This window comes from Lynx canadensis, chromosome B2 (genome assembly GCF_007474595.2).
Source record: "Lynx canadensis isolate LIC74 chromosome B2, mLynCan4.pri.v2, whole genome shotgun sequence".
Classification (NCBI taxonomy): domain Eukaryota; kingdom Metazoa; phylum Chordata; class Mammalia; order Carnivora; family Felidae; genus Lynx; species Lynx canadensis.
This window is the reverse complement of record NC_044307.1, coordinates 116,019,380-116,033,475: the sequence shown is the minus strand read 5'-3', so window position 1 is coordinate 116,033,475 and position 14,096 is coordinate 116,019,380. Positions and strand designations below refer to the sequence as shown.

General features: G+C 35.5%; 1 protein-coding gene across 7 annotated transcripts in view; it reads left to right on the top strand.

Annotated features, from left to right (window-relative positions):
* PTPRK (protein tyrosine phosphatase receptor type K) overlaps positions 1-14,096 on the top strand; it is a 568,568-nt gene that overhangs the window by 535,963 nt on the left and 18,509 nt on the right. For 3 of the 7 annotated variants that reach the window (XM_030316304.2, XM_030316309.2, XM_030316303.2), the window contains 8 exons: positions 847-858; positions 3,171-3,355; positions 5,019-5,106; positions 6,229-6,305; positions 6,501-6,518; positions 9,112-9,148; positions 10,730-10,827; positions 11,240-11,356. In XM_030316304.2, coding sequence (XP_030172164.1) covers positions 847-858; positions 3,171-3,355; positions 5,019-5,106; positions 6,229-6,305; positions 6,501-6,518; positions 9,112-9,148; positions 10,730-10,827; positions 11,240-11,356 — 632 coding nt within the window. The remainder of the gene's footprint in view (positions 1-846; positions 859-3,170; positions 3,356-5,018; positions 5,107-6,228; positions 6,306-6,500; positions 6,519-9,111; positions 9,149-10,729; positions 10,828-11,239; positions 11,357-14,096) is intronic. The other 4 variants (XM_030316308.2, XM_030316307.2, XM_030316306.2 and 1 more) reach the window with 3 other exon arrangements.

Sequence of the window (14,096 nt, the reverse complement as noted above, 5' to 3'; positions counted from 1 at the left end):
CTTTCTCTAACTGTACTCCCCTTTTGATGTCCACACCAATAATGGCAGGGAAGTGAACTGGGGAATTCATCCCAAGGGGTAGCCCTATCAAGTAAGGAGGGGCCAGGAACCATGATCATTGGGATGGCACCAAATGCCTCTGAAAATGTCATCTTCTGTTGAGCAAAATGCTGTAGAATGCTGTCACCATCAAATTAATAAGTAAAATTCAGTTAAAATATTAAAAACCCACTGAGGAAAAATTAGTTACCTAAATGTTAAAATTCCATTACAGTAATATTTTAAGAAAATGTTGAATCAGGTCCAAATCATGCTTCTCTTGGGAATTCACAATATGAACCTATGAAAACACCTTATGTCTGTGCTTTCCCATCTGAAAACTTATTCACAGTTTTGTAAGGAGACAATGAAATAATATATGCGAGTTTTACAAACTATAAAGTTTAAAAGATTATTATAGTAATTTGCCCTGTGAAAAGAGATATGTATGTTTAAGGAAGGCTAGAGTTAACATTATAGTCATAAAATCTATTCATATGAACAGTTGTTATGCATTTATTTCAGTTTGAAAGTCAAGCTGGTTTTTTTAAATATTCTTTAAAAGCTAAATCTCATTAATCATATCAGATTTAGAAATGATTTGTTGCATTTTCATCATTCTTGGAATCATGGTATTTACAGTTATTTTACATCCACTTGATTTTGTATTTGTAAAGCAATTTTTGAAATCACTTCAAATATTGCTTGATATTAATACCTACTTACTGATTTTAAAGGCACTTAGAATCTTTTCATATTGATTCATATTTTTGCTTTTTTGTGTTTTACTGCTTCATTGGGTTAAAGTCCCTATAACCGGTAAGTATATCGCAAAGAATTCTAGAAAGCTTTCCATCAAGGAGATATTTGAAGTTATTTTTCTTAAATGTGTAATAAGGATAATGATTAGAACATGTACTCTCATACCAGTGTCATTATTAGGTGGTGTAATGAGGTGGAAAATGTATTGAGATTAATAATTCATATGTGATTATTTTAATGAATACTGCTCATTGTATTAATGTGTGAAAGCTTAATGCAAAACAAAAGGCACTGTCTATTTCATATTGGACAAATCATGGAAGATTTGGAATATGGGTGACTTCTTCATTTCTCACTGAGCCTGTTATAATTGTAAATATTCCGCTGCCCCAGCAGGTATGATACGAGCTCTGGTACTGCTCCGCACAGCCCAGGCTACCGTATCCCAGCTTGGGTGATTGCATTTTCCCTTTCCAACATTGTCTGTCCTCTTCTCATCCTAAGCTGTATATTCTGTGATAGTGCCCAAATCAGTGGCTTCTGAATTTAATTTTTATGTTAATGTCTATGTTAATCTATTGATTCTAATATTTTAGCAAAGATAGATCAACCGAGTGTAGCCTCATAGGAAGAAGAGGAAACTCATGAATCATGTTTGTTAGCAAATGTTTGTGTGTAGAGGGTGGGCAAAGCCTGGGTTAAGAGAGATTAATTCAGTTGGGTGGTTAGGTCACAAAAGAATCCACCAGGGGTTTTTGGGATTCAATGTGATATTTTTAGAAGTAAATGCAAAAAAAAAAAAAAAAAAAAAAAAAAAAAAAAGGCATTCAGCCTAACAAGGGAAAGTAAAATAAATGCAATCAAACTAAATTGTAGAAGCACACAAATCTGATTGTGGGGTTCTTTTTTTTTCCCTTCTCCAGGAAGAAAAAATGTTTATCATGGGGACAACAATTCATTTTTTGCCATATCCTATTTGTAGAGTTGGTGATAGAACAGGCAAATGTACCAGCCCTTGAAATATGTTTCACTGTTAATTAAATATCGTTCTCTACAGTATGCATTATCATTAAAAACAAAAGTTCCCCTAAGAGTGTACTTTCTCTTCTGTTAATGAATATGGCAGTATAATGCTTTCCAAAGTAACACCCTTAAAACACTTGTTTTTTTTTTTTGAAAGTGGTAAGTTTAAATGTGATAAATATAAGCATGCTTTTTCTCATTGTAATGATTAGTGCTGTGGTCATTAAAATAATATTTATTCTTCATAGGTATAATGTTCTTGTTCATTTCTTCCTTATGACAAAGAGAGTTAAAAGTTTCATGTTAAGCTAATGACACAATTGGGATGGGACCTACACTTAAACGTGGGTGGTAAGGGATTCTGTTTATTTTAATTGATTCATTCACCGAAATATTTATTGAATGACTGCTTTGCAGCAGTCAGCAGAAATAAAAAGAAAAATATGACTCTGTCTCTATACTTTAAACATTCAGAATTTAGTAAAAAAAAAAAAAAAAAAGATCAGTAAACAAATGATTGAAATATAGAGTAAGTGAAATGACGTGTACATGAGGAGGCCATGGAAACAAAGAAGGAGCTTTGTAGCTCAGCCTGGATGGGCCAGGGAAGAATTCCACAGGAACTACCTACACATTTTGCCCCAAAGATACACCCTCGTTTCTTTCACATGGTGGGCAGAAAAGTCAAAATATATTTACAATCAAAACAGTAACCATAACAATAAACCAAAAGAGTAGAGACTAAGACTAAATGCACATATAAGCTGGCTAGCAGGCATAGTGGGCCCCAGGGATGATTCTGTAGAATGCTCATGTTTCCCAGTCTGGAGTATACCATCCTAAATAGCCCCAGGTGGTATAGTAGGCCCGCAAGACTAAGGACAGCAGTCCTACGGGGATAGGTTGCTTAGATTGGGTCCATGAGTGAGGTTGGGATCTTGTTGGGAAGGAGTTTGTTCAGTTTACTCAACAATGAAAACACCTCTCCAATTGACAACTTGATCTTCTGGTCCTACCCTATGCTGCTATGACTGCAGATACACGAAAAAGGAAGAACTCAGCCAGATCTCCCACTTAGACTCTCTAAAAGTGGATCAGATGTCTCTACATCTCACAGCATCTGTTATCGTGGTGATATAAGCATAATATGCTCTGACCTCATACCTTGAGCTGATATAAAAGACTTTGTCTGTATAGGGAAGCTGCCCCAGATCTATGCTATATTTCTTTTTCTTCTTCCTGATATCAGAAAAATCTTAAGTTCTTACAATTTTCTTTGCATAGATATGTATTAAACAAGATAACTTTGTCTTTTTTTTAATCTTTTGGAATCTGAAAAATGCCAGATGAGAACCACAGTGCTACAGCTGAGTCCAGTCGTCTTCTAGATGTACCTCGCTACCTCTGTGAGGGGACAGAATCCCCTTACCAGACGGGTCAGCTGCACCCAGCCATCAGGGTTGCCGACTTATTGCAGCACATTAATCTCATGAAGACATCAGACAGCTATGGGTTCAAAGAGGAATACGAGGTGAAAGTTTCAATACTATGTTACATCTTATTTCTAATCATAATAGTGAAATTTAACACTTTTCCTTCCCTTTAACATAACAAGGAGTGGAATACTCTGTAGACTCTCTAATCTTGAGTCCATGAGCATATACTCAAATGTGTATATGGGGAGTGGGCGGAGATGGAATTGAAAGAAAGAGCAATTTCTGGGGATATATCTGAGTCTGAATTCACTTGAAAAATTCTTAAATGTTCGATTCCAGAATTTTATTCTTGCTATTTAAAAACTACTTTTTAGACCCTATATTTCCCCACTGAAAGATCTGTATAACAGGATACTTTGAATTCCACCATATCATTACAGATTCTGCCATTTGAATGACGTAAGCAGTAGGTCCTTCTCTGCCTCTTTGCGTATTGACCCTCTGTTGAGAAATCTTTGTCCTACTTGTCACTCTTAGTTTTCTTGGTGCATTGTTGGTTGAGAGTGGCTGCGTCGAAAGACAGAGCACTGCAAATCCAGGAAATATTAGGAAGCCAAAAGAAGGATGTGGGAAATTCTTCTTCCAACTTTATTTCCCCTTCCTGCTCAATCCAGAAGACCAGGATTTTTACTGCACAGGAAATGATTTAACCTTAACATCTCAATAAACATAGCAAAAAGGAAAAAGTTCTTTTGCCACTCTTCACTTACTAAGAAATATCAGTCTGGGGCATAGAAGGAAGTTCCTCCATCACCATATACACATATTTAAAGTGAAAGTATCCAAGCAGTATTTGACCTTGAAAGACCATCCAAAATACACTCAACTTCATGAAGAATCTTCAAAGTTCTGTATTTTATTGACTGATTGCTTGTATACCTGAGTTGTGAATAAAATTAGCTTTGAATTTTGAAAGTTGGTTTTAGACATATACCAGAAACACTTGGCTGTGGCAACAAAATAGTGTAAGGAATTATAATATTCTGCCAGAGCTGGGGTGGTTTTTTTTTCTTCATTTTATGTGTATTCCTGTGTACCTCACTTCAAAAACCGTTGACTCTTTGAAGACCCCATTTCCTGTGTTGAGCAAAGTTTAAGCTTTACTGCAAAAAGAAATCTATACCCATATTTTAAATTGCTGCATATGGTAATTAAACCAATCAGCAAATTCATCTGTTCCAAGATTCTTGGATATGGTGACTCTTTTTAATTTTCATATGGTCCCTTGTTGTACAGACTCAGTCCTTTTCATGATCTTCAAAGAAACTGAAATGTGATGTATTGCACATGATTTAATGAATAATTATAGGGGAAAACAGGTTTTCTTTTTCCTGCTATAAATGCTAAAAGAAAAACATTTGAAAGATACTCATTAAAAGTAGTTTTGAAGTTTTGATGCTTTCTCTGCTTCCATGTCTCAGAGTCGTAGCGATCTTAAATTTGAAATAGTTTCAAGATCCTTTATTTCCTCAAGTTGTTTTTTGTCCTCCTTTTGAACTCAGTCCCATCCAAGATGAACAAGTAAGAGGCCAACAAACAAGTTTGAGGTCTGAAAAGAGAACTTATTTACTGCTCTAGGACTTCCTTCCTCCCTGAGGAAAGTGGCTTTTACTATTTTGGTCATCAGAACAGAAAAACCTGATTCAAGAAAAGGAGTTAAATTCAGTCTTCTTGTTACTTTCTTCTTTTTTTTTCCAGAGCTTCTTTGAAGGACAGTCAGCATCTTGGGATGTAGCTAAAAAAGATCAAAATAGAGCAAAAAATCGATATGGAAACATTATAGCATGTAAGTTCTCATACAATTCTTGGTAAATGTAAATATTGTGTGTGGAAGATAAGTAATAGGTTGCAGTTCCTCCTTATATGGTTTTAAACTTAAGAGAGTCCCAGAGGGTGGCACATCTGTTTACAATCTATTTAATATTAAAACAGCATTGCCTATTGGCAGTGGCTCTAAAATTGTCATCATCTTCATTAATTAAATTGACAGACTTTCACCCAGTGGAGATAACATGCCACTTGATTTTATGTTTGCACACTTATGTGTCAGGGTGTTATTGACAGCTGAGAATATCAAAACAATGAAAAAGAAAGGTCTTTTCAGTGATAAATTGTTATAACAACTTCTACCAAAACTATTCAAGGTGGGACTGTTATTCTTTCCACGTAACCTTTATTTTTTCTTGGAGCCAGTGTCTGAACTCCTGTTGTTATGTTATTTATCATTAGGGACTAATTCCTCATTAAGTCTTCAAGAGGTATACATGGGATCAATAAATTAGTTATCATATGAAACCACAGAACAGTAAGAAAAGTAACATACTTTAGTTTGTAACTAGCTAACGATTTACTTAGAACATTCAATTCTCAATTTAAATTATTTTAAAATATCTTCTGAATACATCAGAATTCAATCTTGACCCTCAATAACTAAGAAGTTGAGAGCAGGGATTCAAAATTCACTCTAGTTCTGTGGCTCACTTGCTCTAAAGTGCAGTAGGAAAGGATCCCACCCCTTTAAAACCATGTCTAGAAAAATTAGAAGTTAAAGCTAGTTCAGTTCTTACACACAAATCCAAGACTCAAAGGATGATTCATCAGACAGACATTAGCACGTTCCCTAAAAACTTCCTAAGTATGAAGATGCTAGTCGGTGAAGCGTTATTAAAAGAATACTATAATAATTAATGAGTTCATTAAAGTTCTTGTATTTCTTTAAGGAAATTTGAATCATAGCACATTATGGGTAAGCTATTATCCATTATCCATTATCCAACCACTGAATTATTTTAAGTCTCTACCAACATCACTGTCTCAGCACAGAGGGGAATTGAATATTTTATTTTGTATTTATTATTTTATTGTTTAAAATCATTTTCTTTATGATGTTATTATTTAAAAATTTTAGATGACCACTCCAGAGTAATTCTGCAACCTGTTGAAGATGATCCTTCTTCAGATTACATTAATGCCAACTACATAGATGTAAGTATTTTTATGGTTTAGTGTGCCCAATTTGTTGGCTTATATATGTGAATCTTTTTGCTTGTTATTACCTATAAAGTGATTGCTAGCTTTTTAAAATAAAGAACAAACTGTACACTTTTCCTTGTTCTACGTCCTAGTACTTACTGACGTTGTTGTGCTTTCTTTCACACCTGACTTTGGTTTGGGCTGTAGATTTGGCTGTACAGGGATGTAAGTACCACTATATGTAAATAACAGCACCCTATTATAAATATTTAATATAACTATTCTTAATTACAGTTATTACTAATGCTTAATACTAGTTATCTCTGCATGCTTCACCTAATTAGCCTCATACAGTATATCTATGTCATTTTTTTTGTAACTCCTTTACATGTGTGAAGATCTATTTTACCTCCTTCCCTTTTCTATGTTTAGAAAAACAGGACCATTTTTAGCTTTTGACAAGTTATTATGTACTCGAGTTTTATTTGTTGATGATTTCTGTTTCTGGCTTTTATTCTTACCCCTCCCCAAACATGTGAGAAGCTGGATAGTATGATGTGTATTAGTGATTCTGAAATTTTACTTCTTACATTTGACTTCTGATGTTAAAAATGGGTAGGAAGACTATTTTGTGGTGTGTGGTATTGGCTTATAAAGTATTAAAATTGCTTAGGCAAAATAATTACTAAATTGCATTTGTAAAATACACATATCACACATATATATCGAATCATGCAAATCAAAAAGTTTGTTTTGAGCATACGTTCCACTGTTACATTTGGGTTACAAGCATCTACATGCAAATTGTCTATTTAATAGAAAGTAATTACCAAATAAAAGATAAAATATTGTCAAAGAAGCCATGATGCTACATTACATAGAAGAAGGACAGGCCCTTTATTCTTATTTCATGGGTCAGAATCATGCTGGAAATCTTGCGAATGTTATTTCATTTCTCTGTGCCTCAATTTCCTCATCTTTACTATGGGGATAATAATAATAGTACTAATCTCATCAATTTGTTATAAGAAATAAAGTAATGCATTGAACACTCAGCACAATGCCTAGCAAATATTAAGCACTCCTGAAACTTCAGCCATTTTTTCAATAATTCATACCTAGGTGTGCTGAGATTAACCAGTTCAAAACATGCATTAATTATAAGGCAAAAGTTGGAAGTATCAAATATTGCAGCATACATGTAGTATACATTTAGAGTTATATAAAAGATATGAAAATTAGGCCCCAACGTTTTCTAATTTCCATAAACAGGAAATGACATTTGTCACATTTATTAAGTTCATGTTTTACAGTTATTTTGCGAATTGTCATTTATATATTTGAACTAATTAGTTTTATTACATATAGTCTCTGAGTATACTGGTTAACATTCTGAACATCAATTTACTCTCAGTTAATATTTTAGATTTATCAGACATCTCAAAACAGAAAGTGAAGCTAATGGTCCACTCTTTAGAATAAAAAATTCAACCGTTTTCTAACAAATTTGTACTTGGTCCTATCTATTCTGTTTAACCTTGGTTTTCTGCCAAGACATATACACTGGAGCCTTGTTATAATACTACTTTATGGTACATATGGTAAAACTGTGTGTTCTAAATGAGACTGTGTTGTTATCCAGTCTTTTTGCTAAGACCCCAGTGTATTTTGGCTGATTACTACACAATTCCATTATGTTCCCTTTCCCGTTAGTTTATTATACTTAAAAGAGTCTTCTTTGGTAAATTTTTCATGAAAAACGGGAGATGAATGCTTTATAAAGCTTGGGAAAAAAATTTTCCGTGAAAACTCATACTATTTGGTGTAAGAGGAAATAGAAAACTTCCAAATTTGCAGCAGTATGATTCTCCACCTATTAAGTTTTAGATTGGGGATCTCAGTTTACGTGCATTTATATGTGCATCGAGTTGCCCACACCAGTATGTGGACAAATTGTACCACAGGCTTTCGCTAAAGTCCTTTGATAAATACAAAACAAATTCGAAGCTTAACTCTATTGTACCATTAACACTTTTGCTAATCATGATGTACTGGAATTCATATCGAGAGCAACTAACAACTTATTTCTTATCAGGAATAATTTCTTTGTTGAAATCGTATTAAGTGTTTAAGCACCTAAATCTCTTGGCACACTAAAAATAAAAAAAAGTGCTAAACTTTTTGTTCAGGATACGATGCATTTTATTTAAAACTCTTTTTTCCCTATATATGTGTGTACCTGTAATGATGTGTGTGTATATTATCAACACACACAAAATAGTTTTGGCAGATTCCTGAACATATTATAGTACAGGAATATTCTCAAAAGTATCTCAGCAGGGCTTTGACTTAATGCACACATGCATTGTCCAGCTCTAACATTGGAATGTTCTGTTATTTTTTTATGGTTCTAATATGTCGTTGTCCATTTGTAATGCAGTGTGTTGTACTTTTGGATGATAAGATGAGAATTAATATTTTTGAACACGATTTGCCAGGAATGAATGACTAAAGATTAACATGAAGGCATAAACATTTTAGTAAAACCAAACAATATCTATGAGGTTATTCCTTAGCAAACAAAACTCAATTATGCAATATATATTCTAATCTGAGCTCTTAAAACATTTAATTTTTGTTTTATGTTTACCTTTCAGATAACCTAGGTTTGAGAAGTGAACTATGAGTTCACTACTCATTTCTGGACTTTTTACTATAACTTAATCTTAACAGGTGGTTGTCTTCATCTTTTTATGCCTTCATTCATTTATTTCTGATACTGATGTAAAATGATAACCAATTTCTTCTCCTATTTTAGGGCTACCAGAGACCAAGCCACTACATTGCAACTCAAGGTAAAACATTGCCTTTTTAAATGATAAAAAGCATCCAAACTTACTTATTCATCCATAGGCTGTTTTTTATCTGACTGAACTGGAAAAAAAGATCAGGTCTTCTAAGTGAGACTGCTCTTTATTCATTTGTATAATACGTATTGGTTTATCTGTGTAAAACATATATAAATTAAAGCTTGATTTGTTTTTTGATTAAAAGTAAACAAGAAGCTGCTTATTTGTGACTTGGGTTTTGGTATTTTGATGTCCCAGAGCACTAGTCAATAGTGCTGGACAGAGGAATTACTCCTTTTGATGAAAGCAAGAGAGGTCTCACCTTGGATAAGTTGCCATTGTGTGTGTGTGTGTGTGTGTGTGTGTGTGTGTGTGTGTGGCAGAGTCTGTGGCTGGAATGGAGTAGTACCCAAGACTGATATTGTTATAATGAGATGTTAGACTCTCTTCCAGCAAAGTTTTACAAGCTAAGACAGAGAGAAAACTAAGGGCTAAAGGGAACTTCGTCACGTTCATTCTATGTAGAAAATACAAAAAGGCAGAGAAATCTTGTTACAGTCGCACACTGGGGAATAAGAGCATCCTAAAACACCTTTAGTTATCTCTCCATATTGGCCACTGTCCATCATAAACCTGGACAGTTATTTATTTCTTAAAAGAGGGAAGTAAAACAAAAGCTATGTTTGCTCTTTTGACAGAGGTCATTTTATAAGTTTTTCCACATATCTTTGCATTAATTGAGTTGAATTGTAAGCTCTTGAAAGTTAGAAAGATCATCCGTGGTGGACAGTATTCTAGTTTTGTGGGGATTTTTTGATTTGTTTTAATTTTTTTTTATTATGTATGTTTATTTTTGAGAGAGAGAGAGAGACAGAGCGTGAGTGGGGGAGGGGCAGAGAGAGGGGGAGACATAGAACCAAAGCAGGCTCCAGACTGTGCTGTCAGCACAGGGCCCAACGTGGGGCTCGAACCCACATACAGCAAGAACATGCCCTGAGCCAAAATCAGGCACCCAACCGATTGAGCCACCCAGGATACCCCGTTTTGTTTTAATGGCACTGAGTAGAGTATAACCCAGTAGGTGCTTTTGCAGTCTGGAGGTGATAATATAAGGTTGGGATGTTTGCTTATAAGTATGGATGTTTCTTCATTAATCCCTAAGCATGCACTGCTTCATAAATGATGTGGATATATTTCATTGGTAATATATGCTGTTTGGTAGATGGTCATGTAAGACTTCCTATTTTTTACATATGTTTGAAGATGCATCAAACTAACTTAGTGACAGATATAAAGAACCTGAAAACTAGTGATAACTTCTTCTGAATGGAAAGTATAAAAGGCAAATTGAAAAAAAAAAAAAAAGGGTGGTATATGCCTGTTTTTGCTATAGTGTGACTTTAGATACAGAATGAATTTAAGTAATTTCAACACCTTTTTGTGTTAGACCTTTAATATGTTTTTATTGTTTATTTAGTTTATTCTGATTTTTACTTTATGTATATATATATATACTTCTTACCACTTACTTTTTTCTAACTACAAAATTTATCTGATAACATAATATTCAAATTAATTTCTTCAAAGGCCCAGTTCATGAAACAGTATATGATTTCTGGAGAATGATCTGGCAAGAACAGTCTGCCTGCATTGTGATGGTTACAAATTTAGTTGAGGTTGGCCGGGTAAGAGAAAAAAAGATTTTTTTTTCTTGTTTCACAAAACATGAGTGTAAGTTGAGTAGCCAAACATAAAACACTTAGAATAGAATCTCATTTAATTGTTTTAAAATGTTGTAGGCATAGCATTTCAAATGAGTGCTCCTAAGTGGATCTTTGATGGCTGAGAAATTATTTGATTTCTTATTGAGTAATAAAAGAAACTTTGATTTTATACTAGATTCCGATTGCATCATTGGGCTATATATTGTAAAGAGACTACAGCAAGTTTTTCTATTTATTGTGTAATAGATTCTTTTATCTCATCTATAGTTTTTTTAACCGTATTTTTACTGTAACCTAAAGAGTGACCACTGAAATTAAATCATCTTGGTTGACGTGTACTCAGGTCCACCTATATACCCTTTTTGTCATTTAGGTTAAGTGCTATAAGTATTGGCCTGATGATACTGAAGTTTATGGTGACTTCAAAGTCACTTGTGTGGAAATGGAACCACTTGCTGAATATGTAGTTAGGACATTCACTCTGGAAAGGGTAAGTACCCTAAAATTCTCTTATAAAATATGTATATTGAAACTGTTTTTTCTCTTAAAGCTCCTGTCAAGATTTGGTTTTTGATTATGCTATAAAATCCACTCATTCATTCATTCCACAAATATTTATTTGAGAGCATGCCATGTGCCAGGCATGGTTGTAAACCTTGGGATACATATTAAATACATAAATGATTTCTATTTTGAAAGATGATCTAGAATTATGTGAAAAATCACGAAACTAGAAAATCAGAGAACAATTGATAGAACGAGAAAAATTAAATATAAACCAAAGACCAACAAAAAAAGAATAAATTAGATCAAAAAGCTAGTTCCTTAAAAAGGTCAGTGAAAGAACTAAACCACTGTTGATCTAAATGAGGGACAATCCAAACTGTGCAATATTAGAAAACACAAAAAGCGTATAATTCCAATTATACTTCCTGTTGGGAAAGCAATACAAAATATTACGTGTAAACTTGGAGACAGATTTTAGTCTAAATCCCTTAATTCTAATAAATAATAATTCTCAAAATTTGACCCAAGAAGACTTAGAAACCTGAATAGATGATAGAAGAAACTAGAGTCTTAAAATTTACCATTAAGTTGCACTGTGGTTTTATAGTTGAGGTTTCTGCTGGGCACGGGCTGCGCCACAGTCCTCCTCACCTTGTGGCCATGATGGCCGATCTCATCGGCCCCCACACACACAGCAGACCCTTCTTGCATGGTGCCATGAGCTTCTTGGATAAGATGGCCAATAGGCTGGTGGTCATGGCCATCCAGAGCCTGCATCCCTGCTCCTTGGAGCTCTGCTGCTGGGCCTGCCTAGGCTTCTACTACTGGATGATGGAGGCTGTGACCAGTGTCATGGGCCTGGCTGCCCCCCCTCTGTCTGTGCAGTCTCCTCATCTGGCCCATCCACCTGCAGAGCTGGGACCCTGGAGCCCAATCCTGACACCTTCCCCCCATGGTCGCTGTCCTGTGCACATGAACTCTACATGCCATGCCCAGCCCTCCATGCCACCCCCAACTCCCTTCCCTGTCCCCCCATCCTCACCTGGCTGTGAGAGCGGTAGGTGAGGGCAGGGCGGTCAGCAGCCCAGATGCTGAGCTTGGCCCTCTGGGATCCAGGGGTGCACCCAGCTCACCCCTCACCCCAGGCTCGGTCGGCATTTCCTAGGTGTTGCCGGATCCCTGGACGAATGGTATCGTCACTGGGCCTGATGGGAGCCTCAGGCTTGGGGGGTTGGGGGACCCGAGTCCAGTGGGCACACCCAGTGCCCAAGGCCATCACTGACCATGAATAAAAAGCCACCTACGTGTGAGGAAAGAAAAAAAAATTAAAATCTTTAAAGAACAGTGAATGCCTTTGTCAATAAAACTATTTAGACCATAGAAAACCATCAAAACCAACTAAATATATTCTACATTTTTTAAGTTTATTTATTTTGAGAGAGCCAGTAGGCTGGGAGGAGAGAGAGAGAAAGAGAGAGAGAGAGAGAGAGTGAGAGAATCCCAGGCAGGCTCCTTGCTGACAGTGCAGAGCCTGATGCGGATCGTGAACTCGGGAACTCTGAGATCATGACCTGAGCCGACACCAAGACTCGGATACTTAACCAACTGAGCCACCCAAGTGCCCCTATTCTGAAAGCTAGCAAAGCTGTGATAACAGGACCAGATAAAGATGGCACTCTTTCACACTCTTCTCTCCTCCCCTTTTTTAACTCACTCTCTCTCTCTCTCTCTCTCTCTCTCTCTCTCTCTGCACACACACTTTGAAGACCAGTTTCATTCAGGAACATGCTTGAAAAAACTTCAACTAAAGTACTGAAAATTTGAAACGAGCTGTGAATTAAGAAAACATCACAACATGATCTATAATGATGGTTTTCTAGGAATGCAAGGATATCATTCCTGTGGTAGGAATCTAACTGGATATTTCATCACATCTTCCTTAAAGGAGCAAAACCATATGATTTTTCATAGATATTGTAATGTACTTTTACTTAAAAGACATTTATAGAAGTAACCTACATTAGGGAAATAAGGGGGCAACTTAAACAGGATAAAGGTGATTCAACAGTAACTAGTAGCACGCGTGTTAACGAGTGCACACCCTAAAGGCATCACTGTTTAATCAGGAGTGTGATGTGGATTATTATACTCACTAGTATTCAAAATTTGGGGATGTTCTAGTAAATGAAATAAGACAACAAAAGGAATAAATTGCTTAACTATTAGAAAAGATAAAGTTATTTTTACATGAAATTATTTTATACCAAGAAAATTAGAGATAATATTTTAAAATTGAACTAATAATAATTTAGTTGGCTAATTCAAGATAAATATTCATAAATATTAGCTTTTTTGTATATTAGCAGTAAACAGTAGTAGACCTTAAAAAATCTCTTTCACAATAATAAAAATTTCTAAAGTATCTAGAAATATATTCAACAAAGATACAGGTCCTAGGTGACTAAATCCTCAAAAGTGTATTAAAGGACATAGGGGCGCCTGGGTGGCTCAGTCGGTTGAGTGGCCGACTTCGGCTCAGGTCATGATCTCACAGCCCATGAGTTCGAGCCCCGCGTCGGGCTCTGTGCTGACAGCTCGGGGCCTGGAGCCTGTTTCGGATTCTGTGTCGCCCTCTCTCTGACCCTCCCCCGTTCATGCTCTGTTTCTCTCTGTCTCAAAAATAAATAAACGTTAAAAAAAAAATTTAAAGGACATCAAATATG